This window comes from Littorina saxatilis, linkage group LG7 (assembly GCF_037325665.1).
Source record: "Littorina saxatilis isolate snail1 linkage group LG7, US_GU_Lsax_2.0, whole genome shotgun sequence".
NCBI lineage: Eukaryota > Metazoa > Mollusca > Gastropoda > Littorinimorpha > Littorinidae > Littorina > Littorina saxatilis.
This window is the reverse complement of record NC_090251.1, coordinates 23042855-23069386: the sequence shown is the minus strand read 5'-3', so window position 1 is coordinate 23069386 and position 26532 is coordinate 23042855. Positions and strand designations below refer to the sequence as shown.

At 41.4% G+C, this 26532-nt stretch overlaps 2 protein-coding genes across 3 annotated transcripts; one reads left to right on the top strand and one right to left on the bottom strand.

Moving 5' to 3' along the window:
- The first annotated feature begins 1236 nt into the window (after nt 1-1236).
- On the top strand, nt 1237-8217 carry LOC138970953 (prenylcysteine oxidase 1-like). 2 transcript variants are annotated; one of them, XM_070343539.1, is made up of 7 exons: nt 1237-1396; nt 2050-2250; nt 2637-2814; nt 4770-4978; nt 5548-5804; nt 6389-6649; nt 7551-8217. In XM_070343539.1, the coding sequence occupies exons 1-7, from the start codon at nt 1258-1260 to the stop codon at nt 7812-7814; spliced, it is 1509 nt and encodes a 502-aa protein (XP_070199640.1). In that variant the 5' UTR covers nt 1237-1257; the 3' UTR covers nt 7815-8217. The 2 variants fall into 2 exon arrangements, with proteins under 2 accessions (XP_070199640.1, XP_070199639.1); XM_070343538.1 differs by having other exon boundaries at nt 2041-2250.
- Nucleotides 8218-10746: 2529 nt separating this feature from the next.
- Nucleotides 10747-17035, bottom strand: LOC138970952 (uncharacterized). The gene is made up of 7 exons (XM_070343537.1): nt 16904-17035; nt 15794-16016; nt 14794-14899; nt 14178-14321; nt 12491-12685; nt 12050-12092; nt 10747-11461 (listed from the first exon to the last, which is right to left on the bottom strand). The coding sequence occupies exons 1-7, from the start codon at nt 16950-16952 to the stop codon at nt 11271-11273; spliced, it is 951 nt and encodes a 316-aa protein (XP_070199638.1). The 5' UTR covers nt 16953-17035; the 3' UTR covers nt 10747-11270.
- Nucleotides 17036-26532: the final 9497 nt, after the last annotated feature.

Genomic DNA, 26532 nt, shown 5'->3' with positions numbered 1-26532 from the left:
CACACAGTAAAAACACCCTTCCATTTGAACGCTTACCAAACGGGAACATCCTAGGTGCCCTCCGTAAAGAGCGAGCAATTTTCAAGGAATTTGTTTATTTTTGCGTGGTTTATCTTACCCCTGAGCCATCGTGAACCCGTGTGATCCAGTTTCCTTTTTTCCCAATGTAGTCGTCAGTTAGTAATTTGAATGCGACTCGCTGTGAGCTTATCTGCAACCTCTGACTATGCACGAAACAAACGGCTGTGGTTCACAAGAACTCTAACGATGGCTTTTGACTGTTCAGAGGAACTGGCGATAGATGTAAACCGTCGTCTGCTACGAGAACCACGACCTTGCGTGACCCTGCTTCCGGGCTTTTCTTTTTTCAAACTTTCAAAACTTCGAATTGTACTGATCTTGTCTTGATGAAAAAAGAATTCTTTTATGATTTAAGAATGTTTGTGTAACAAGCTGTCAATTTATTATTTAGATTTTAAAAGTTAGGTCTAGTGCCAAAACACACCACGGTCCGATTGTCTCTGACACTTTTTCGCAAAATTAATTCTTTGAAAATTGCTCGCTCTTTACGTAGGGCACCTGGGCTGTTCCCGTTTGGTGAGCGTTCAAATGGAAGGGTGTTTGTACTGCCTGACAGTATCTGTGATGGTTTACGGGAGGCTTACTGTGCCTTTAAGAGATGAACAGGGAGATCTAAAAGTCCAAACCGGTAGATCTAACATGAAAACTGCTGACAGATCAAAGGAAATACTTGCCATAGGCCCAGAACTGTCCGTGACAATAATATGCATTTTAAAGACAAGCTGTGACTTGTACTTCACTCTCCCCCGCCCTTTTCGTCTAGGCAATTTTCAAGAACATGTCGTGTCCCAAATTTAATCTTGGCCTTGTGTTGTAAATGAAGCAAAGTCGTGGGATAACTGATTCTGACATTCGATTCATTCCAAACTTTATCATTCATTTCAAGGCAGGGGAAATTACTACATGAATGATGACGGATTGTCAGCGGAGAAAGACACTGTCAGGGACACATTTTGGGACACTGTTCTTCAATTTTACCTTCTTTGAAATGAAAGAACGCACTACAGAGTCCATTCTCCTTATGATTGGAAAGTCTCACTGAGTCTCTCAAAATGTGGAACTTGAAGCCAACTCGATCAGTCAGTCACCAACTCCAGATAAGGAACGATAACTCTCACCTTGGATTAACAAACACCGATGAGAGTTAAGCTTACTGTTAGGCGTTTCTGTGAACCAATGTGCACCATGTTTTTCACCGCTAGACTGAGTTTCACATTTAAATCGAATTATCCTGCCAGGGCACCAAGCAAGCTTTTGCCGATGTTACATACAGGCCTGCATACTGGCAGAGATTCAAATGAAGTTTGTAAATGTGGTCAGTATCTGTTTTAGATTTGTTGAAAGTATTCCTACCGCTCATTTGCATTTTGATTTTGTCCCTAGAGAAAAAAAGCTTTTAGCGGTAAGCTTAGTTTTGGGGTTATGTTTTCAGAGCCGCAAGTATTTAAACCCTTGTGGTTTTAAATTCTGACTCACAATTGGGCACAGCAACTAAAAATCTAGACCCAGAAACAGACATTTTGGACAAGAAAGCCAACAACGCAGTGCTGTTGAAAACCCAACACTCGTGTCGGGAGCACACTGCCCGATATCTTGTAGATACCGTGCTAAATAACATCTTGTGGCCGACGTCAACAATACAAAGGAAAAAAAACTTCAGATCTAATTCGTCTTCTTCACAAAATGTAGTAATAGAGTCTTCGTCTCCCATCCCCCTAAAGCACACGCGCGCGCACACACACACACACACACACACACACACACACACGCACACACACACACACACACACACACACACACACACACACACACACACACACACACACACACAATGAGAGTATAATTGGATTCTCTTCGAAGACAATATATACGTAAACACACTATATCGACCCGCTGAAGCTTAGCGGGTTGTTCAGAAACAAAAGAGAGAACACATGACCATGCTAGGCTCTGCTGCAGGAATCATAGGTGGAGGACTAGGAGGCACAAGCGCCGCGTACTACCTGAGACAGCTGTGGGGAGACAAGCCGCTAGAGGTGGACATCTTTGAATCCCGGAGTGTCGGGGGTCGCCTGGCACTGGTCAACGTTGACGGTCAAGACTATGAAGCTGGTGGTGCCGTCATACATCCCAGGAATCGATACCTGGGCAGCTTTGCGGAGGAGTTTGGTCAGTACATTGCGATCTCATACCAGGTCGAAGCATAGCGATCTCAGTTGGTTTACGCGCTGCAGAATGTTTGTGTACGGTGACATACATTGAACGGTTAAAACACTCTTTCCCAAAGGAGCTAGGGCTCGACCTAGTGTATGAGTGGGAGGGGCTACCAAAATGAGGCAGGGGTTCAGTGGGGGACCTCACCTGCGGTCTAAATTTTGCATTTGAAAGGATTATTTGGGTCTCTCCTTGAGAAAACAAAAAGAGAATATTTGCCGGGTGGGAGGGGGGGGGGGGAGGGGTGGCTTCCGAAACCCAGGACCGCCCCCCCCCCCAATCCCTAGCCCTGGGGTCTAGAGGTACGAGCAATTGTTTTCTTTTCTTGTTTGTGTGGTCAGGTTTGGGAAGGAAAGAGTTAAACAGGCGCACACTGGGGCTGTTCAACAACGAGGAAGGACTGTACTTCAAGACAAGCCCATGGAAATTTATCTCCAGGGCAAAGGTGTTTGCTCGCTATGGCAGGGACATCAAACGCGTTCAGAAATTGGTCGCCGAAACGATGGTCCCCTTTGACAGGTGCGACTTGTGTGTGTGAAACTTCTGTTGTTGTTGCTAAAATATGTGACCCTCCACCACGAAATGGGTCGCATGTCACCTCGCCCGGTTCTAAGTCCGGGGAGTGTCTGGTAACAGTGTGAGGGTCACCTTAGTCACAGGCTTATAACTGAAACAGTTTTTGCTCTTTTCTAAAACGGTTTTCACCACTGGATAGAGCATAAAAAACTCTTTAAAAAAATGTAAAAATATGAAAATCATGCAAAGGTGACATGCGACTCATTCCGTGGTGGAGGGTCACATATGTTATTTTCACTACTATGATGTTTTTATTACATTTTTAGTCAAGTTTTGACTAAATGTTTTAACATAGAGGGGGAATCGAGACGAGGGTCGTGGTGTATGTGTGTGTGTGTGTGTGTCTGTCTGTCTGTGCGTGTGTGTGTGTGAAGAGCGATTCAGACCAAACTACTGCACCGATCTTTATGAAATTTGACATGAGAGTTCCTGGGAATGATATCCCCGGACGTTTTTTTCTTTTTTTCGATAAATACCTTTGATGACGTCATATCCGGCTTTTTGTAAAAGTTGAGGCGGCACTGTCACACCCTCATTTTCCAATCAAATTGATTGAAAATTTGGCCAAGCAATCTTCGACGAAGGCCGGACTTCGGTATTGCATTTCAGCTTGGTGGCTTAAAAATTATTTAAGACTTTGGTCATTAAAAATCTGATTTTTTTTTTTTTTTTAATAAAACGATCTAAATTTACGTTCATCTTATTCTTCATCATTTTCTGATTCCAAAAACATATAAATATGTTATATTTGGATTCAAAACAAGCTCTGAAAATTAAAAATATAACAATTATGATCAAAATTAAATTTCCGAAAAACTATTTCATCTTATTCCTTGTCGGTTCCTGATTCCAAAAACATATAAATATGATATGTTTGGATTAAAAACACGCTCAGAAAGTTAAAACGAAGAGAGGTACAGTAAAGGGTGCTATGAAGCACAGCGCAACCGCTACCGCGCCAAACAGGCTCGTCACTTTCACTGCCTTTTGCACTAGCGGCGGACTACGTTCAGTTTCATTCTGTGAGTTCCACAGCTTGACTAAATGTAGTAATTTCGCCTTACGCGACTTGTTTATTTTTGCCTTGTCCGGTCGGGGGCTTTTTTGACTTCCTTGGGTATTCAGAAGAGTCCTAGGAATAAGCAGTATCAGGCCGTTGACTTAACGTTGAGGGTTTCTCCAATGTTTTTGAAGCTAGAGCTTTGAAACTTTGCACACTTAGGGTTTGATGATCTCCTGACATGACCCTAGTTTGGTTGACCTTCGTCCATGTCAAGGTCACAGCATGAACATGTTGCTAGAGATCTATCACTACTAAAAACATCCACTGAGCTATCAAGGAAATAAGTCTCGACTTCATCAAAATATTATGTCATTGTTTGATTTGGGGTCACAGCTTAGAGCCTGGGGGTCTTGGCTAGACCATTTGTGATGACATCATTCTACTTTCAACTTTGTCGACAGCCTTTTCAAGTTCAGCCACAGTAAATAAATCCAGCGAACTACTTTGTAGTACTTTTAGTTTGTGTGTCAATGCGGAGGAATTAGTGCCAGGTCCAGTGAAGTGGTTTGGAGTTCTAAAGCTAATCCAAAACAAAATCGCTGTTCAGTGATCAGTTTGATCAGGCACAGAAGTATAGAATGTAGGATACACAGAACACTACAGGGCTTCCTGTGTCATAAGAGGTTTACACTCCATCTTTTTTCCAAAAATCGAAAACCTCGCTTTCGCTCGCATTTCAATTTGTTACAAAGCAACTCGTGTAAACCATGTAGTATTGTCTAAATGGCTGAATTAGCGAGGATACACTTTTTCTTCTTCAAATTGGTCGGTGACGGGTCACATCCTAGGCGAGTTGTTTGAGCATTTTTTTTTTTTTTCTATTTTACCCTCCTAGAATTTACGATCATCAGAACAAAGGAGTTGCGTTCACAACGTTGGAAAATCTGCTTGACTCCATGGACGAACACTTTGTGGAACACACACAAACCACGACCGCCAACATGCTCAGAGCCGCAGGATTCTCAGACAGATTTATCAACGAGCTAGCTAAAGGATCACTCATGGGAAACTATTCTCAAACAATCCACGCTCCCGGATTTCTGGGTGAGGAGTTATTTAGCATCAACTTGCAAGCCATTCCTCAGTCAGGTCTGACTATTAGACCCCACACACTAACATATTTGTTGCCTATGACAAGGCCAAACATTTTAGGATCGGTAGTATAGGTCTTTAAAAAACATTATTTATTTGAATTTTTTTTAGGATTGAAGATTGCTTTTTATTAATAAAGGCGCATGTGGGTTTTCATTGCCCAAAAATCGTGTGAGGTGTGTCCCGTAGATGTCATAGAGGAGGAAGTTTTCTTATAAATTCAGCAGAATCGAATTGGGTAATTTAAAAAAAAAATCTTTTTGAAGGGTAAACAATTGTTTGTATGATCAGTAGGAAAAAACCGATTTACTTTGGTTTACTTTAGAATATGACTGCTTGGGGATTATATGCACATCCTGCTGTTAAGCTATTTCTTGAGGTTAATCGCTTACTTGGAAGGAGAAACTTACAATGCTGAATTCGTATAGCCACGATAAATAACGGTTTAGGTTTTGTGAACTGTTCTCGAAAAATCACATTTTCTGTGATAGGTTGATTAAATTGCTGATAACTGTCGACAGGCACTGTCTCCATGGCTGGGGTGGAGTCAGGACTATGGAAGATCCCGGGAGGCCAGAAACAATTTCCTGAAAAACTGCTTGAGGCTTCTGGCGCCACACTTATTCATGGGGAAGTTACCTCCGTGTTCCGAGCGGCGAGTCCAAGGCGAACGGTGTCGTACGAAGTGCAGTACAAAAAGGCTCCCAGGGAATCGGGGAGAAAGAAGTACGACGTTCTGATCATTGCAGCGCCCCTGGATCCTGGCCGCAAGAACCAGGTTTTTGCTTCTTTACGAATTTTATGATAAGCTTTCATGTGCGATTCGCTTTTTTTCTTCAAAACAATGCACCTTACCTAAAGGCCTTCCTAAATTGAGCTCGAAGTTGACTTCTTGATGACTTCCCAAAGTATTTTTTACCGAACATACAACGCCAAACTTCTTTCAGCAATCTTCGTGAATTAGACTTTGCGAATTCGGCTTCACAAAATGAATAGCAGGCTACATGGTGCCGATACATAGTAAGCAGATCCTCCACTGGAGTGCAACGGATTTAATGCTGGCGGAGGTATGTCAGCCTTTACTTTCGTTCATTTGCTATTATATTGTGCAAGTGCAGTCAAAGACTTCAGAGTATATGTTATGCCTGTCCAGTGGTGCAATGACTCAATGTAGATCGGTTCCTTTGGGAACTCAGCTAATCAACCAAGTTATGTAGTGTTCTTTTCCTGGTTTGTTTTCGGACTCTGGTGCAAGAATCAGAATGAAATCCTACCACGGAGTAACAGACAAAGCCTTGAAACTGTCTGTTATGCAGTTCTGCATTTTGGTTGATACCGTCCACTCCTTCTGTTCCATTCCAGATACAGTTTGAGGACTTCCCAGGCGGGCTTGACTTGCCGAAGATACCGTACCACCCGTTGCAAGTGTTGTTCACTCACGGTAAAATGAACAAAAACTTTTGTGGTAAGCAGAATGTCCCCACTCACATCATGGCGACAGACACTGACATCTTCTTCAACAAGATACAAAAGCAGACTTCGGTGAACAACGGCAAGGATAGAGGAAAATCAGACTATGGCGTGTGGAAGATCTACCTCAAAAATACACCAACAGAAGAACAAGTGAGAATCAAGCTTGCTTCCGAAATAGTCAGGGTTATTTTTTTTCCGGGGCAACCCAACTTTTTTAACTGCAGTGTAACAAGCAAATGTGGATTTATGAAAGTAAACCTTTTTTTTAACAAAAATGTATATTCAGACAGTAATGTACATGAGTATATAACATTATGTATAGTGGACGAACTGATGTCACTAACACCACAAGAAAGAGATTCACTTGAAGGCGATATATCTTTAGACGAGGCAGCCTATATAATTATATGCTGTGAAAAACGTGTGTAAACATCAAGACATGGTTCAAATGGATTCACAACAGAATCCTTTCAAGTGTTTAGGAAAAAGTGATTTTATAATGAGGTCTATGAGCAAAGGATTCAGACTTTGAGAATTGTGTGCAACACAAAACAGAAGGTTTTGTAATATGTACACCATAATGTGACAAAGTGAAAGACTAAGCAGACATATTTCACTATACTCAGTGGTATTTACAAAAGAGGTCCGTACACTGCAAACAGACTGAGAATTGTACTTCCTACCATAAGTAACACAGATCAAAAGGTGTAAGTATCCAATCGATTTAAAGGAGGTAATCTACGTCTAATTTATGATTTAATTTATGATTTTTTTTGGATCAAAAATAATAACAGATAATTTACTGGAATACTTCTGTGTTTGGATTTTAAGACAGACTTTTGATTCATTCGATTGCTGTTTATATTTAAGGTTTTACAGGTTTTGGACTCAATTTCATTTTATGGGTGACAACTTTCATAGCAAATATCAAATCATCAGCCTCTGTAAATGGACATATGTCATCGTGGATCGCTAATCAGAGGATGTAGACAGGGAGACCCAGTCTCAGCATATATGTTGAAAATCATTACTTTGCGCTGTTTTGTCCCAGCTGGGATCAATCTTCGACGATCGCAAGGACATGTGCCTACTCCTCTGGCGCGCCTTTCCAGAGTACACCCTTACGATGGAGTTACCTCCCTTCGTTCTCCACGACCGCCTCTACTACGCCAACGCCATCGAGGCCGCTGCCACTTCCATGGAGATGGCCGTGATAGGCGGGAGGAACGTAGCAAACCTGGCCTTCAACCAATGGTTTGACCACACGGACAGAATTGACAGTGTCAAAAATCCTTCTCATTTGCTCCACAAGTAGGTGCAGCTTGGCCAAAGCTGGATGAAATGCAGGCGTGGTGCTGAAGTTGTACAATTTCAGGTATCAGCTTTTGATTTATTTTATTTTATGTTAAATCTGGGTGGATTGTAGGTGACCGCAGGCTAATTTGTGATCGGAAAATGATGATACTGTAGACATTCGAACTCTGTTGCCTTGGGCAGTCATCTGCATTGAGCTCTTTTTGTCTTGACGTCTCTGTGTGTATTCACTGATGGCTGTGTTTGGAAACCTTTCATCAGATCTATTCATACGGACCTCTTTTGATAGCACTGTCAATAGTCAATAGTCAGAAATTCATATATATAATTATGATATATATATACACTTGGGACAAATTTGAATAAATCCTTAGAATGTGCGTAAATGTATACGTGCAAGTGAACTCTCCTGTACATGGCCTAAGTGCACGTGTGTGTGTGTGTGTGTGTGTGTGTGTGTGTGTGTGTGTGTGTGTGTGTGTGTGTGTGTGTGTGTGTGTTCGTTCAAACCAAATGTCTACGTGTGTCTGAAAAACAGGCGGTAGAGGATGGGTTAACTCGTCGCATGTTTCCGCGGAGTGCATGCTTTTCTTGAAACAAGATGTGCATGCCCTACATTCTCGAGCTGTTTGTAGTAGTGCACACAAAGATTTAGTTCAATTTATATAGTAAGTTCCTTACTTTTTACATTTAGTCAAGTTTTGACTAAATGTTTTAACATAGAGGGGGGAATCGAGACGAGGGTCGTGGTGTATGTGTGTGTGTGTGTGCGTGTGTGTGTGTGTAGAGCGATTCAGACTAAACTACTGGACCGATCTTTATGAAATTTGACATGCGAGTTCCTGGGTATGATATCCCCAGACGTTTTTTTCATTTTTTTGATAAATGTCTTTGATGACGTCATATCCGGCTTTTCGTGAAAGTTGAGGCGGCACTGTCACGCCCTCATTTTTCAACCAAATTGGTTGAAATTTTGGTCAAGTAATCTTCGACGAAGCCCGGACTTCGGTATTGCATTTCAGCTTGGTGGCTTAAAAATTAATTAATGACTTTGGTCATTAAAAATCTGAAAATTGTAAAAAAAATATTTTTTTTATAAAACGATCCAAATTTACGTCCATCTTATTCTCCATCATTTGCTGATTCCAAAAACATATAAATATGTTATATTTGGATTAACAACAAGCTCTGAAAATTAAATATATAAAAATTATTATCAAATTGTTTTTTCGAAATCAATTTAAAAACACTTTCATCTTATTCCTTGTCGGTTCCTGATTCCAAAAACATATAGATATGATATGTTTGGATTAAAAACACGCTCAGAAAGTTAAAACGAAGAGAGGTACAGAAAAGCGTGCTATCCTTCTCAGCGCAACGAATACCCCGCTCTTCTTGTCAATTCCACTGGCACTGCCTTTGCCACGGGCGGTGGAGTGACGATGCTACGAGTATACGGTCTTGCTGCGTTGCGTTGCCTTCAGTTTCATTCTGTGAGTTCGACAGCTACTTGACTAAATGTTGTATTTTCGCCTTACGCGACTTGTTTTTATTCATTTCATGCAATATATATGTAGTGGAAGCAATTACTGCCCGTGCATACAATCAACCAAGTCGCGTAAGGCGAAATTACTACATTTAGTCAAGCTGTGGAACTCACAGAATGAAACTGAACGCACTGCATTTTTTTCACAATGACCGTAGTCCGCCGCTTGTGCATAACGGAGTGAAACTGACGAGCCTGTTCAGCGCAGTAGTGGTTTCGCTGTGCTGCATAGCACGCTTTTCTGTACCTCTCTTCGTTTTAACTTTCTGAGCGTGTTTTTAATCCAAACATATCATATCTAATGTTTTTGGAATCAGGAACCGACAAGGAATAAAATGAAATTGTTTTTAAATCGATTTCGGAAATTTAATTTTGATCATAATTTTTATATTTTTAATTTTCAGAGCTTGTTTTTAATCCAAATATAACATATTTATATGTTTTTGGAATCAGAAAATGATGTAGAATAAGATGAACGTAAATTTGGATCGTTTTATATAAAAAAAATTATTAAAATTTTCAGATTTTTAATGACCAAAGTCATTAATTAATTTTTAAGCCACCAAGCTGAAATGCAATACCGAAGTCCGGCCTTCGTCGAAAATTGCTTGGCCAAAATTTCAATCAATTTGATTGAAAAATGAGGGTGTGACAGTGCCGCCTCAACTTTTACAAAAAGCCGGATATGACGTCATCAAAAGTATTTATCGAAAAAAAGAAAAAAACGTCCGGGGATATCATTCCCAGGAACTCTCATGTCAAATTTCATAAAGATCGGTCCAGTAGTTTGGTCTGAATCGCTCTACACACACACACGCACAGACAGACAGACACACACACACACACACACACACACACACACACACATACACCACGACCCTCGTCTCGATTCCCCCTCTATGTTAAAACATTTAGTCAAAACTTGACTAAATGTAAAAACAAGAAAGGTAAGTTGTTGGAATGTATTGTCAATAACAAGCGTTCCAACAACTTACCTTTCTTGTTTTTTTAATTCTGAATTTTGGAACGTTGGCAGTCTCTTTGTTTTTGGATTAGTCCGTGCATAGACCAAAATACATTTGTCAAATTTTGATTCGTCGCAGTTTGTTACCGATGATTACACTTCAAATGCAGCATCATAACCAGGGGAACTAACTGATTGATATACAGACTGTCATGCGACCAAACCTAGATGCAGATCTTTTGGACGCTGTCTGCAAGATTGTATGTTTAGAGTTTTGAAAGTCTTAAATGGAAATTTTCAAAATAATGCTGACATCTGATGTTTTAGTCACCCCCGATCTAAAGGCTGCGAATTCTTACTTATGATTATTTTACCTTTTCTTTTTCTTCTGCTTCCTCTTTGGCACACAAACACTAACATGGGCGGGCTGGGATGCAGCTCAGTCGGTAGCGCGCTGGATTTGTATCCAGTTGGCCGCTGTCAGCGTGAGTTCGTCCCCACGTTCGGCGAGAGATTTATTTCTCAGAGTCAACTTTGTGTGCAGAGTCTCCTCGGTGTCCGAACACCCCCGTGTGTACACGCAAGCACAAGACCAAGTGCGCACGAAAAAGATCCTGTAATCCATGTCAGAGTTCGGTGGGTTATAGAAACACGAAAATACCCAGCATGCTTCCTCCGAAAGCGGCGTATGGCTGCCTAAATGGCGGGGTAAAAACGGTCATACACGTAAAAGCCGTGGGAGTTTCAGCCCATGAACGAACAAACAAACAAACTAACATGGGCATAAAGGAGAAAGAAAAAGAAAGGAAAAGATTAAAAGCAAAATCAAAGTTGAGAAAATATGTTATTTCATTGTTGAGATAACATGTTTATTTCATTATCACTGAGTCTGAATAAATGTGCATTAAAGTATAAATCTACCCAAGTTAAAACCAGTTTTCATGCAACTACACGTCAGCAATCAACTCCAGCAGGGGCTCTGTAACTAAGGTCTGGTTGATAACGTATTTGAGGTTTGCGTCATAGCCAGCCAGGTAAGTGGAAAAGAAAGCAGCAGTCAGCCCCTGGGTGAAGGTGTGGTAGGCAGGTAGGCTGGTCACGTTTTGTGTCGTCACGCACACCTGGTACTTGTAGCAACCTGATAAAGGGAACAAATGAAGATCAAACCTAACACACACACACACACACACACACACACACACAGGTACAGACGTGTGCGGGCACGTCGAAACAAAAAGCAAAATAAACTTCTTGAGTCTAAATTCCAGTAATCGTCTTAGTAAGATATTTTCAAAGTTACAGTGCATTATAAATGTATACACGTCCTTTGTTCGAAAGACTTAGTGTTTGAACGTGATGAATACTAAGAAAGAACAAGAAAATGCATAGGAATAATAATAATAATAAGGTCTTGACATGGCCAACTTTCACCCCCTCCCTGTCTCCTTTCACCTCTGACTTTTTGTGTACAGTCAGCCTACAAAATCCCAACTTTGGAAAAGATTGGTCAAACTCCTTCCAAAGTGATTCTTTGTGAGATATCATGTGTGGGTAGAACCATACTGAGTCATACATGTTTACGTCTCTCCCACATTATACTACGCCAGCCCAATCGAGGCACTATCGACGTATGAAACATGATTTCCCCTCCCCTCCACCCCAACCACCCCTCAACCCCTCCTCTCTCTTCCATGAATGTAATGCCTGAAGTAATAGGCCTACTTACTCTGCCAAAGGGCCTGGTTGCAGATGCCGCAGTGTCCGAACCCCTGAGGACGAATACAAAACATTTAAGAATTAAACGTGACTCTAATGACTTCCTGTCAACGGTACAGAAAACGAGTTTATCACTGTAAAAAAAAGATATAGAAGAAAAAAAGGTGAAAAAAGCACTGGTTCAGCCAGCTTGGCAAAGGTGTGCAGAGATCGGTTTTGTGGTGGGAAACGGATTTCTTTCTTCCAGACTACTTTCACTGAAAACGCAGAAAGGTTGTACAGTTTACAGAGGTGGATTCCATCTTACCGAATCAAGTTATTCGGTAATTTTGTCTCAGAGAGTGAATACTTGTATTTTTTTTAATCATTGTACGCCTTAGATTTGATCTCAAAACAGTTTGACTATAAATATATGATGATCCCTCCTTTGAGTAATTAATGCTCTACTCACCTTGACCTCCATTCTGACCCTGGGAGGTCGAGGCCAGAGGTCCCAGATGTGTTTGTAGCCAAACTTGTCGGTCATACATGGCGGCATGAGGCCTTTGTGGTGAGTGGCGTACTCGGTCTGCACCAGCAGGATGGGCATAGAGAAGTTGACCGCCGTCCGGAAGCTGGTGGTGTAAGGACCCATCAGCGCTAGAGCCTGTACGCACATTGTGAGAGAAGTCGTCAATATGCCTTCCTTCACGTGTCAGTGTAGAGAATACTACATGGCTTGCTGTGTCGTACCAGATTTACACGAGTTGCTTTTTTAACCTTCGCCGGTGGTCGTGCGTCCGTGTGGACCCAGAAGGGTGTTTAATTGCAAATATCTTTTGAACTAGTTGGATTTTTTTTAATGAGCTTTTAAGAATGCCTCAGGCACCTAAAAAGCTCTTATATCCTAAAATTTCAGCGAGAAGTAATTAAAAAAAAACAAAGGTCATATTTAGACTACAAACATCGTGGGGCCGTGCGGACCCATGTTTTTCAAAGAAGGAAATGATAAGCATGAGTCCGCACGACCCCACGATGACTTCCGTGTGTAGTCAATAACCCGGACGGCCCCACGATGACTTCCGTGTGTAGTCGATAACCCGGACGGGCGAAGGTTAGATATTGAACTGCGCCCGAAAACGAGCTTTTCAATATTTGAAAAAGCAACGAGTATTAATAGGAAGAGATGGGTACTTGGCAGCAATGTATTGTACCTTAGGAAGAGATAGGCACTTGGCAGCAATTTATTGTACCTTAGGAAGAGATGGGCACTTGGCAGCAATGTATTGTACCTTAGGAAGAGATGGGTACTTAATTGGCAGCAATGTATTGTACCTTAGGAAGAGATGGGTACTTGGCAGCAATGTATTGTAACTTAGGAAGAGATGGGTACTTGGCAGCAATGTATTGTAACTTAGGAAGAGATGGGTACTTGGCAGCAATTGTATTGTACCTTTGGAAGAGATGGGCACTTGGCAGCAATGTATTGTAACTTAGGAAGAGATGGGTACTTGGCAGCAATGTATTGTACCTTAGGAAGAGATGGGCACTTGGCAGCAATGTATTGTACCTTAGGAAGAGATGGGTACTTAATTGGCAGCAATGTATTGTACCTTAGGAAGAGATGGGTACTTGGCAGCAATGTATTGTCCCTTAGGAAGAGATGGGCACTTGGCAGCAATGTATTGTACCTTAGGAAGAGATGGGTACTTGGCAGCAATGTATTGTACCTTAGGAAGAGATGGGCACTTGGCAGCAATGTATTGTACCTTAGGAAGAGATGGGTACAAGGCAGCAATGTATTGTACCTTAGGAAGAGATGGGCACTTGGCAGCAATGTATTGTACCTTAGGAGGAGATGGGTACTTGGCAGCAATGTATTGTACCTTAGGAAGAGATGGGTACTTGGCAGCAATGTATTGTACCTTAGGAAGAGATGGGTACTTGGCAGCAATGTATTCTACCTTAGGAGGAGATGGGTACTTGGCAGCAATGTATTGTACCTTAGGAAGAGATGGGTACTTGGCAGCAATGTTTTGTACCTTAGGAAGAGATGGGTACTTGGCAGCAATGTATTGTACCTTAGGAAGAGATGGGTACTTGGCAGCAATGTATTCTACCTTAGGAGGAGATGGGTACTTGGCAGCAATGTATTGTACCTTAGGAAGAGATGGGTACTTGGCAGCAATGTAGAGGGTGGCGTCGGCTCCAGCAGAGTGGCTTCCCAGTCCCAGAAGGTCCCACGTGCCCACCACCCCACTGGCTGAGTTTGCATTCAGCACAATGGCCAGGTTTTTCTGCAGCTATACGTAGATTGGCAACATGAGTACAAGACATTTTACAACATACAGAGTTTTAAAACTAAAGGCTGTCCTTAATTTAGTCCAAAGTTGACTTCGCAAAGACTTCACGAAGTCTTATTAACTGAAAAATTAGTGCCAAAGCTTAGTGTCGACATTTTCCAATTAATATTAGGCTTGAAGCCTTCTATTATGGATTAGTTTGTTGTTATTGTTTATCGTACTAATCATCCAATCCATAATAGAAGGCTTCAAACTGATTAGAAATTGAGCTATAGATGGCATGGTAAAATGGTATAGAGTAAGAGTTTTGGACTTGAAGCCTTCTATGACAGATACTGATGTAGAGATATAATGAAACACGTGGACAAGATAGTCGTATTCTCCATATTCATCCGCCCTGTCTCGACGTGATACCTCAGCGATACAAAGGCTGAACGGAGGTGTAACTCATATTCATATTGTCTAAACTTACCCATCTGATCTGGTTCATGTAGAGATCGCCGAAGTGAAAGCCTTCGTCCTTCGTTTGTGCTCCATACTCATCGTTAATTAGTAGGTCAGTAGAAATGGTGATGAACCTGAAAATGCAGAAATAAACTCATTCGCGGATTTGTTTGTTTGTTTGTTTGCTTAACGCCCAGCCGACCACGAAGGGCCATATCAGGGCGGTGCTGCTTGGACATATAACGTGCGCCACACACAAGACAGAAGTCGCAGCACAGGCTTCATGTCTCACCCAGTCACATTATTCTGACACCGGACCAACCAGTCCTAGTACTAACCCCATAATGCCAGACGCCAGGCGGAGCAGCCACTAGATTGCCAATTTTAAAGTCTTAGGTATGACCCGGCCGGGGTTCGAACCCACGACCTCCCGATCACGGGGCGGACGCCTTACCACTAGGCCAACCGTGCTGGTCATCATTCGCGGGTAAGTGTCATGGCTTAAAATTGTCAGCGTTTCGGAGTAGAAGGTGCAGGCTATGAAGTATGCATTCTGTTTAAATCGCAGGGAATATTTAAGCAATGTCAGTAAGACTTTCTAGGATGTGGCAATGTGCTCTGAGCGACATCAGTCTGATATTCTGTACATAGAAAGGAGATATAATTAATGTATCATACTCATGCCGAGCAACACCAGGCAAAGACAGATACTCTGTACTAATAGCAACACCAGTGAGCTACTTTTCATGGAAGGACGAAAATAAACGAAGCCTACCCATTTTGAGCGACACCACTCAGACACTCTAAGTAACAGTATACCTGCCCATACTGAGTATCACCAGTTAGATATTTTAAGTAATATTTAAAATGACGAGAGAAATGTTTACAAACCATGCAGTGCAACACCAGTAAAAGTTTCTGCATAAATGACCAAAGTGAACAAATATCACATGTCCACACTGGCTCACTGTGCAACTCCAGTGGGATACTGGGTAGACCTAACGAAGGATAAAAGAAAGGTGACCTACCCATGCTGAGCGACACCGGTCAGATAATCAGTATAGAACGACGACAGTATGACGCCGTTGAGACCAGGCACGAAAAAGAAGATGGCATAGGTTCCTGGGTCGACGGGATGGATGATGATGGAGTCCAGAGGACTTCCGTTTCCGGTTTTTGTCACCGGAATCTGCTGCACCTTGAGTGGTCCTTGGCGATAGGGGTAGCCCTTGTCCACATACACATCAGCGGCTGTAGAGCAGATAGGATAAGTATGAATGGTGTTGTGCGGTGTAACATGCAAAGTGACCCCCCTCCGATGAGACCACACCTCCAAATAAAGAACACCGGAGCCGGTGTAACGAGAGAGTGACCAACTAGGTGTGACCCACGCCGATCTGAGACGGATTGGTTGAAATCGCAAACTAATGTTCGTTTCATCAAATCCGAATCAGCGCTTGGGTCACACCAACTTGAGCACTTTCTCATGCATACCGAGCCTGTTGTCCTTTGGTCTCTACACTTGATCAAAGAACACCTGGCACCAGAAGTCACCTGCAATATAGAGACACTGTGACTGGTCCCAAGGGTGTCATCTTAACAGATATAGCAAAGTATGTGTTGCAGTATCCAAGGTTACACTGAATTCATATCTGCAGAGTGTACCAGATGTTCCTAACTTGTACACCGCGCGTAGCTTCATCCTTATTCGCATCTGGTTTAACATTCTCTATGCTGATTTGCACTTTTGCGAGATTAAGGTGCGATTGTAAAACGTTAATCGGCTGGGTACCTTACTATACAGCCGCAATTCGTTGTGACTGAGTTATTTTTGTATCGGACGAATATGCAGACACAGACACGCATAGACACAGACAGACAAAAAGACAGACAGACGGACAGACACCGATGCACATACACATGTATACTCTCAGACACACAAAGACACAGACAGACAGACACACAACACACACACACACACACACACACGGGCGCGCGCTCACTCACGCACACACACTTACGTACACACATACGTACGCACACACACACACCACTTACACACACATACACACACACACACACACACACACGTGTATGTGAGAAAATAAATGTACGCACAGGCATACATTTAGTCCTACCTTCTGATAGAAAGAGGGCAGCAATCAGACAGAGAATTTGATTCAACATTCTTAGTCTTACTGTATGGCACACCTCCGCTCAAATTGGAAAACAACACAAAGAACACTTTCACATCACACGATGGTTTGACAAAAGTGCTGTCGAACCTTCAGAACTAAACTGAGCAAAACAATTATTGCACCCATTTTCGTACCGACTACCCCAACTAAAATATTCATTCCCGTGTCATTTCATTTAAACTTTATATGCCATTAAAGGCCTTTTACTTGGCTATCTGGCACACTTTTCGGATCAAAGATTTCTGTTAAAGGTATCACGTGACCACCGCCGAAGTAAGGGTACCCCCAAAATCGACGTGACAAAAACGTCAGGTACCAATAAAAACAAATCGACAATTCAGAATAGGCTTAATTTGGCAACGTTTACATACGAAGAAATAGCCAAATCCATTATCTATCCAGAACAGATTGTGTTGTTTTGCTTTCTTGCGTATCTCTTGTGTAATGTCATTTCTACTGATGCAGGTGTGGAGCGCATGAGTAGTAGAAAACAAGAGATTTTTGCGTCCATTTTGAGCGGTACCATGACAAAAAGCGCTGTATTTCAGTATTATCGAAATGGATTGGTTCAAAATTTTCAGGATCTGATGTCAACATACGAGACGTACGTCGCATCGTTACATATATTTGTTGAGATGATATGCAATCTTCCGGAAAATGTTTTAAAACGTGTCATAAGTTTAAAGTCATACATCCAAAAAATTCATGACTTTGCAGGCATACAGACAAATAAGTGTTACAAATACTGCCAAAGTTTAATTGAAGCACAGTCACTAGTTTACGTTTGCTAGTCCTGTAAACACAATCAATGTTTTTGGAGGATTGCGGTGCGACAGCGATGTCCAGTCAACTGTGACCGCAGCTGTTTTGATAGGCACGAAGCGGTAACCGACGTTCCATTTTTTCTCATGTGTTTACATGGCTAGCAAATGTCCGTCAGTGGTTAACCGTTATACTCAAATGAAACTTTGGCAGTTCTTCTACCAACCATTTGTCTGTATGCGTGCGAAGTCATGCATTTTTGGGATGTAAATTCACAAACCTGTGAGAGTTTTAAAAACATGTTCCGAAAGAGAGCATAACATCTGAGTACAAACCTGCAGTGCTCCAAAATTTTAGTTGGGGTACAAAAATGGGTGCAATAATATTTTTGCTCAGTTTATATTGGTTCAATACCGCCGATATGTTTGTTTCTGTGACGTTATCGTGATAAACTTGATAGCGAATGTATGGAAAAAAAATCGGTATGTGTTTGTATGTGTGTGTGTGTGGTTCTATCCGTTAAATCTTCGGGATAAACTTGATAGCGACTGCATTGGGTAAAGTTCTGTGTGTGTGTTTGTGTGTGTGTGTGTGTGTGTGTGTGTTTGTGTGTGTGTGTGAGCGGAGCGCCGGTGTATACATCTGTGTGAGCTTTATTGACCTTTCTTCAAATACAGTATCACTTGCGTTAAGATTAGCACATTTCTAGTTTACATTCGTAGGCGTAGCATGATTTACATAAACGACTGCGCATTTTCCGAAATGCCATCGTCATAATCACAATGACTGTGCGGACAAAATAATCTTATGAGCATGATCACAGCTATATGTTTAGTTGGTTCAGTTATCAGCATCGCACAGTAATGACAAAAGATAGATGCCTATTAGAAGTGTGCTTTATTTTTTTATTTTTTAATCTGTTAAGAAAGAAATCAGGTCATGAGCCGAGCTGCATCATAAATATGTCATGCGATAAATGTTAATGGAGTGCTATTTTGAAATAGGGGAAGGGCTCCTAATATGGACCGGCTCCTAATATGGACCACCACCAACTAACGGCGCTAGAGCGCTCAAAAAAGTTTTATTCGCTGTATTCACCCTCTTTGGATAACTTGCACATGTCAAAACAGTTGCAGAAACACAAATCTCAAAACCGTTAGGCTTTTTCTCTGTTTTCACTTTTGGCAGCGTTCACTCTAAATTTGCCGCCTAAAACGGACTCGTTTCTGTCTACAGCCAAAGCTTTTATCAAACAGAAATGGCTATATATATGACAGCTAAAACCGTATTTGTTACATTTTAGCAGTGTTGACCCCGAGTTTCTACTGCAAACAAAAAATAATAGCAAAATCTCAAAGTATGTGCGAGTCCCCTAATATGGACCACCTTCAACAAATCGAAGAAAATAAAAGCTAAAGGCTATTTTCATTAATTCATTAAGAAGCTTGCTGGTAATAACCTATAACTAGCCCTCGAGATTTAAAAAAAATGCAACGAAAAGTCTTCTTTTCGTGGAAGTTGATAATTTCACTTATTTTCACTCTGTTTTTGATAAGCTTCTTTAGTTTCCTGGTGTGCTTCAAATAATGCTCTCATCAACCCGAAACAGATAAATCTAAAGCATATTTTAATTAGGCTGACTTGTACACTAATTTGTATCATGTTATTTTGAAATATAGGGGGCTTTTTACAGTGATTCGTGAAGGCCGCTTCACTGGTCCATATTAGGCGCCCAGGCTCCTAATATGGACCCTTTGTGATTTTTTCTGTATTTAATTTTTGCTGAATGTGTATCAAAGCTATGTTACTCTAATTAGGCCTAACGGTTCACCTAAGAAAGAAGGACTACCAAACACAAAATGAAACTTCTTTGCACGAAAACAAGCTAGTTATCAGCAATAAACAAAAAGTGGTCCATATTAGGGGCCCTTCCCCTACAATGAGCTATGTAGGCTTACAGGGATTCGTGATATGCTCTTCATCAGTGAAACAAAAAGAAAACACACTACAGCAATCAGTTTTGGTAGGCCTACATTCTTTATCAAACTGTCGTCAGACCGTCGCTGACTTCATCAGGATGGTAAGGGTAATTAAGTTAGGGCTCTTCATTGGTCTAAATGTTTATAGGGCGCTTAGGCTCTACTCCTGATATCCTAATTTCGTGCTGAATGTCTATCAAAGCTAAGTCTCTCGATTTAGCTCTAACGATTGACGCAACAGAGAACAAAAATAAACTTCTTTGCAAGTAAACACACTAGTTATCATCAGCATGAAAAAGTGGCCCATAGTTCGGAGCCCTTTCCCCTTTAGTTGCTTGTCAAAGATTGGGATTAGATTTTGCGCGAAAGTCACAGGATGTTACTTTAATACTGTGAATCAGTGTACACCACCAAAGATCTGTCTCTATTTACACGGGAAAAGAGTATTCTTATACTGGGATAAGTAGAGAAGTTCAACAGTCTGGCTGCTTTCTATGCGAAGTCAGTGGCCCTTGTTTGTTGAGTTGGTGGCACAGGTTGTCGTAGGTTAAGCCGAATTTAGGATATTTTCGTGGTCTGGCGCGCGCGCGTGTGTGTGTGACGTGCGAATGTGTGTGTGTGTGTGTGTGTGTGACGTGCGAATGTCTGTGCAGGTATACCTGTTTTTGTGCAATACATGCGTGCACGTAAACGCAAATGAGGAACAACTATACAGTATCTTTCAAAAAAATCGAAGAATATATTAGCTAATAGCTGTTTTAATATCAATCTGTACATCAACAGGCTCACAATCACTACATGCGTGTCTTCATCACTACTACAATTATTAACCCTTTTCGCCAACTACACATCAACCAGCAAGCACAACATTTACACTTGTCCGTTAACGACTAAACAAGCAAGCACAAAATTATCCTTTTTTTCTTGCTTCACATCACCAAGTTCGCACACAACTCACACTTTAATTAACTACACATCAACAGGAAAACACACAATTTACACTTCTCTGACTACACATCATCAGGCAAGAATACTGTTTACACACGACATATGAACAGGCTTTCAAACAATTATTAATTTACTCTTTTTGGCTCACGTAAGTGTAGCCTATGCGATGCTAACTTTTGTCTGTCTTTGCGTGCGTGTTCGCGTGCGTATGTATGTATGTCTGTGGTAGAAACTTTAACATTTGACTGAACACCGAAATATTAATTTTACCTGGTTATTATTCAAGCAACAGCTTCAAAGTATTGAAGCAATGATCAACATTTTGTCGGCACGTATGTAGTTAAAGTGTGTATCCAAAGAAAACGGGTGGTGGTGGTTTTTTTTTTTTTGGGGGGGGGGGGGGGTAAAAACAGCTGACTGGTTTGTGTCGTGTGTGGTATGTAGACCAGGTCAGGGGTCAAGGTTAAGTCAGATCGCGTGAAGGATTGTGGTATAGATACAGTTATCACCGAGCTGCAGTTCGCCGATTCGGAGAAGACGATTTCACATTGTTTGGTTTCGTAGCTCCAGAAAAATAGATAAAGAAGATACCAAAGGAGATTTCCTACAGGTTAATCTGCACAGCGTGTTTCCAGTGTCTGCGCGAGGAAGCGCTGTCGAAAGCGCAGTGTCGATCTGGCCAACACTGGCAGTCGTATCCCCGTAAGTAGGCTACAGACAGACAGATCTAGATCTAGTGTATCGCACTCTTGCACCGTGTCACCTATGCTTACTGTGTGTGTGTATTGTGTGACGGAGTGATTGAGTTCGTGTTACTGTTTTTCGATTTCTTACGTGAGCCTTGAAGGCTTCGCCTCTTGTTTAACTACACATCAGCACAAAAGTCAAGCACAGGCTCCTTGAATAATGTCTGGTTGATGACGTATTTGAGGTTAGCGTCATAGCCTGTGATGTAAGCGGCGAAGAAAGCAGACGTCAGCCCTTCAGTGAAGGTGAGGTAGGAGGGTATACTGGAAACGTTCTGCGTGGTCACACATGCCTGCGTTTTGTAGCATTCTGAGGACAGAAAATTGTTGAGCACTAACTATGATCAAAAGTGGTGCCATATATACCTATCGCACATGCATTAGGCCTACTCTGCATCTCAAAACATCAAAACAGAACAATACAGAGAGATGATGACGAAGGAACTTTATTTTACAAGGATAGAGGTTTAAGGCTACGCCTTTTTTTTTAGAACCTGTCCTAACATCTAATAAAAAAATTCTAATAAATGATAAACAAACAAATAAGTAGAACAAACGGACAAATAAGCAAATAAACAAAGAGAGAGAGAGAGAGACACAGACACACACACACACACACACACACACACACACACACACACCACACACACACACACACACACACACACACACACACACACACACACGCACGCGCGCACGGACAGAGAGTTCTGCAAGACAGAGGAAGTAAAGCGTGTAATGTCGTCATTTTCCTACTTACCCTCCCAAATGGCTTTATTGCACAGACCGCAATGGCCGAAACCCTGAAAACGAAATGCAAGCAGAGGTCACAGTTCAGAACAAATTAAACAAGAAGGGCAAAGCCCATACGACTCACATGCTTGACCTCGACCTTTACATGACCTTGACCTTCACGGTCAAGGTCAAATAACTAAACCTAGCAATGACATCATACACTAAGAACTGCTTTACACATTTTTCCTACCAAAATACATGTGACCTTGACCCAAGGTCATCCAAGGTCATGCAACACAAAGCTGTTAATTCAAGACATAGGAAGTACAATGGTGCTTATTGGCTCTTTCTACCATGAGATATGGTCACTTTTAGTGGTTCACTACCTTATTTTGGTCACATTTCATAAGGGTCAAAGTGACCTTGACCTTGATCATATGTGACCAAATGTGTCTCATGATGAAAGCATAACATGTGCCCCACATAATTTTTAAGTTTGAAACAGTTATCTTCCATAGTTCAGGGTCAAGGTCACTTCAAAATATGTATACAATCCAACTTTGAAGAGCTCCTGTGACCTTGACCTTGAAGCAAGGTAAACCAAACTGGTATCAAAAGATGGGGCTTACTTTGCCCTATATATCATATATAGGTGAGGTATTCAATCTCAAAAACTTCAGAGAAAATGGGAAAAATGTGAAAAATAGCTGTTTTTTAGACAACATTTATGGCCCCTGCGACCTTGACCTTGAAGCAAGGTCAAGATGCTATGTATGTTTTTTGGGGCCTTGTCATCATACACCATCTTGCCAAATTTGGTACTGATAGACTGAATAGTGTCCAAGAAATATCCAACGTTAAAGTTTTCCGGACGGACGTCCGGACGTCCGGACGGACGGACGACTCGGGTGAGTACATAGACTCACTTTTGCTTCGCATGTGAGTCAAAAATTCTCGTTTACTAGGTCTCTCGGTAAATATTAGAGGTGATAAAATATTGAAGTATTCAAAGTAGGGTCCCGCGGCTACGACTGAGGTGACAGTTGTAACAAGATTTACGTGTATTGTGGTTATCTTACATTAACATATGTTTGAGAGATCACCCATGTCATAACTAAACCATATTTTTACACGTGTGTTTATTGTGTAATTGAGGTCGGGTCAATCTACAGCCTGGCAGGGCCCTCAGAAGTAATTTTCCAATGCTCATACAAAGTCAATAAGACAAACTTCATTCTCGAAACACTTTGTTGTTTCATCTGTAAGAATTTTAAGAACTTGACTTACAAGTGAAGCTACAATTCTAATCGTGGCGTCTTTTTGCACTCTTTTCGCGTTTTACGTCAGAGATTTCAATTTGGAAGAGAGGTTCAAGAAGACGCCGTTTTTGCTTGTTCATTCATTTGGATTTTGTTCTTTCGGTTGTTTGATTATTAAGCTTTAGTATTTTTTTTATATTTTGTGATTGAAAGACACCACGGAAATTAAATCATTCACCCTCTGTTTGTTTGTTTGTTTCGTTCATGGGCTGAAACTCCCACGGCTTTTACGTGTATGACCGTTTTTACCCCTACATTTAGGCAGCATGCTGGGTATTTTCGTGTTTCTATAACCCACCGAACCTTGCCTTTCATTCTGACTTTGGAAGGTTACGACCAGAGGCTATATTTGCTTTGTGTTGTTGTGTTTGGTGAATGAAAATTGAGGTACAGATACAATAAGACATGAACCTTCCATTCTCTTTTGGCATCACGCCAGCTGACTTTGACCTCCATTCTGACCTTGACATATCAAACCCAGAGCCAAGTTTGCTTTTTGTTGCTTTTGTGTGAATGAGACTTGAATCAAAGATATCAGTCTTGAATACATAATTCGTTCCACTCTCTTACGACACGTGACTGACCTTGACCTGCATTCTGACCCTGGGAGGGTGAGGCCAGAGGTCCCAAATGTGTTTGTAGCCAAACCTGTCGTTCATGCATGGCGGCATTATTCCTTTGTGGTGAGTGGACAACTCGGACTGTACGAGCAGGATGGGCACTGAGAAATTCACCGCCTTTCGCAAATTGGTGGCATAAGGACCCATCAGTGACAAAGCCTTGACATAAAATTAGAAAACACAAACAACTTCACTCACAGACAAAATCGAACGGTCAAGACAAAAGAGTTGTGCGCATGATAAAGTTTGTTTGTGGGTAAAGTTCAAGAATACTGTTCCACATTCAAGGAAGCTGTTACAAGGTACCAAACTTGTGGACGGAGCTAACGGTGGCAGTAAGCTTAAACTGAGACAAAAATCGTGGTGAAAAGCGATAATTTTGACTTTACTTTCATGTTCAAGGGACATAACTGTACTCAGTTTCGGATTGAAGAAAGTTTATTTCAGAATCAACTAGGTTTGATTTATGGCTTAGACAATGCATGGAATTTATTTCCGATTCCATTTTGGAAAATGACACCCATGTATTTTTTAATTCTTCAGCAGTACACGCTTCACTAGAAACGTTCATCTGGCGTTGCTTTCTTCCAATATGGCAATTAAGCACCCACTGATGAACCATCATGTGAACTTGGATTGAGAAGAAAGGTGGCTTTAAAGTCTACAAGCCCTTGTCCTAGTCTTTTTTTTTACCAGCCGGATATAAGTGTTATAAGTGTTTTCAGAAGTTGTGTAAGAAACATCGTTTGAACTCATACATAAACAAGAATTGATTTCCAGTGCACCTTTGATGATGATGTGTTCGTGTGTAAAATCTGATCGTAGAAGTTTCAATACTTAAGAAGCAATTGAAAAACAGTAATGACCTGTCTGATGGCGGACGTACAAAAGGGACTTTAGAGGACGGACATCAACGAAAATCAATAAGTATCTCCCACCCCTCACCAATACCTACCCTTGGCGCGGTGATTGAACGGATCATACCTTGGGCATCTCGGGGTGGTTGACAGCGATGTAGACAGCACTGTCGGCACCAGCAGAATGACTGCCCAAGCCCAGGTGGTCCCAGCTCCCGACCACGCCGCTTGATGAGGTAGCGTTCAGGACAATGGCCAAGTTTTTCTGCATCTGCAGCGAGAATGTGAACATCTGTTTATCCTACTTACGCGAGAGAGACCACCGACGCTATCAATAAACCATCTCTTTACACGTGTGTATATCATGTAAATTATTTCGGTTCAAACTACAGTCTGGCAGGGACCTTATTTTGCACTGCTCATTTTCACAATGTCACCGACATTCTTCATTCTCGAAACACTTTTGCGTTTGCTTTTTCTTCTGGAAGAATTTTGAGAGAACTTGCACGTGACGCAAACAGTCTTATTGTGGATTCTTTTTGCTTGTACGTCAGAGATTTCACGAGGCCGTGGAAGAGGTCTAGGTTCCAGAAGATGCGTCTACAACTTGGACACTTTGACAACGAGAAGTTTGAAGCAGAAGGCACGTAATTACAAAATGTTTGATAAACATAATACTACATGGCTTGCTGTGTGATACCACAGTTGCATTTTCCAATATTGAATAGCTCGCTTTCGCTCGCAATTCAATATTATAAAAAAAAAACACCTCATGTAAACCTGGTATTGGACAGCAAGCCATGTGGTATTCTCTATATTTACAGCCTGCAGAGCTTCCTATGATAGACACTGAGTAATAGAGAGAATGGAAAAATGTGTACAAAACAGTTGTATTTTTCAACCTGCCTAGGTTTGGAATTGAAGCCTACTACATGATGGATACTTTGCGACAGAAAACATGTTAAAATACCTGAAGATAATAAATGTTTTAACCTGCAGAGCTTTCAGACTGAAGCCTTCGATAATAGAAACTTCCAGATTCCCCCAAAATAGCATTCCCCCATGCCGTCGTCACAATGATCATTTTTGTTTGACTGTTAACTGTTTCCATAATTATTTCCTATACTCATGTCGAAATAGCCCAAAACAGCAGTTAAACTTGAGTCTTTGTGTGTGTGTTGTTGTTGTTGTTGTTGTTGTTGTTGTTGTTGTTGTTGTTGTTGTTGTTGTTGTTTTGTGTGCCGACTCACCCACTTGATCTGGTTCACATAGAGGTCTCCGAAATGAAATCCTCTGTCTCTTTTTTTAGCTTCCTTTTCGTCGCCAAATGAAAGGTCAGCAGAAATGACAATAAATCTGAAACATGATAGAAAATGTCAAAATTCAAACCACGTAGAGAACCTGTGCGAATAAGCGGTTATAGTGATATGAATGTGAGGAGAGAGCAGCGTCGGAAAGAAAGGGGTGGAGAAACGACGCATTCTGCTCAACTGAACTAGCATTAAATAGGTCATGCAAACAAAAGGGTAAACTACATTCATTTGCTTTGAAAACATGGTATAGACCTTTCTCCACAGGATCATTGCAAAATATGAATAAATGC

What these genes read in the sequence shown, in the direction of transcription:
- LOC138970953 (XM_070343538.1), top strand. Translation starts at nt 1,258, where the DNA reads ATGTGCACCATGTTTTTCACCGCTAGACTGAGTTTCACATTTAAATCG. An exon ending in AAATGAAGTTTGTAAATGTG is followed by an intron (nt 1,397 to 2,040) that starts GTCAGTATCTGT and finishes GCTCTGCTGCAG; the next exon opens with GAATCATAGGTGGAGGACTA. An exon ending in CAGCTTTGCGGAGGAGTTTG is followed by an intron (nt 2,251 to 2,636) that starts GTCAGTACATTG and finishes TTGTGTGGTCAG; the next exon opens with GTTTGGGAAGGAAAGAGTTA.
- LOC138970952 (XM_070343537.1), bottom strand. Translation starts at nt 16,952, where the DNA reads ATGTTGAATCAAATTCTCTGTCTGATTGCTGCCCTCTTTCTATCAGAA. An exon ending in TGCCCTCTTTCTATCAGAAG is followed by an intron (nt 16,017 to 16,903) that starts GTAGGACTAAAT and finishes TCTGCTCTACAG; the next exon opens with CCGCTGATGTGTATGTGGAC. An exon ending in ACCGGTGTCGCTCAGCATGG is followed by an intron (nt 14,900 to 15,793) that starts GTAGGTCACCTT and finishes CTGCATTTTCAG; the next exon opens with GTTCATCACCATTTCTACTG.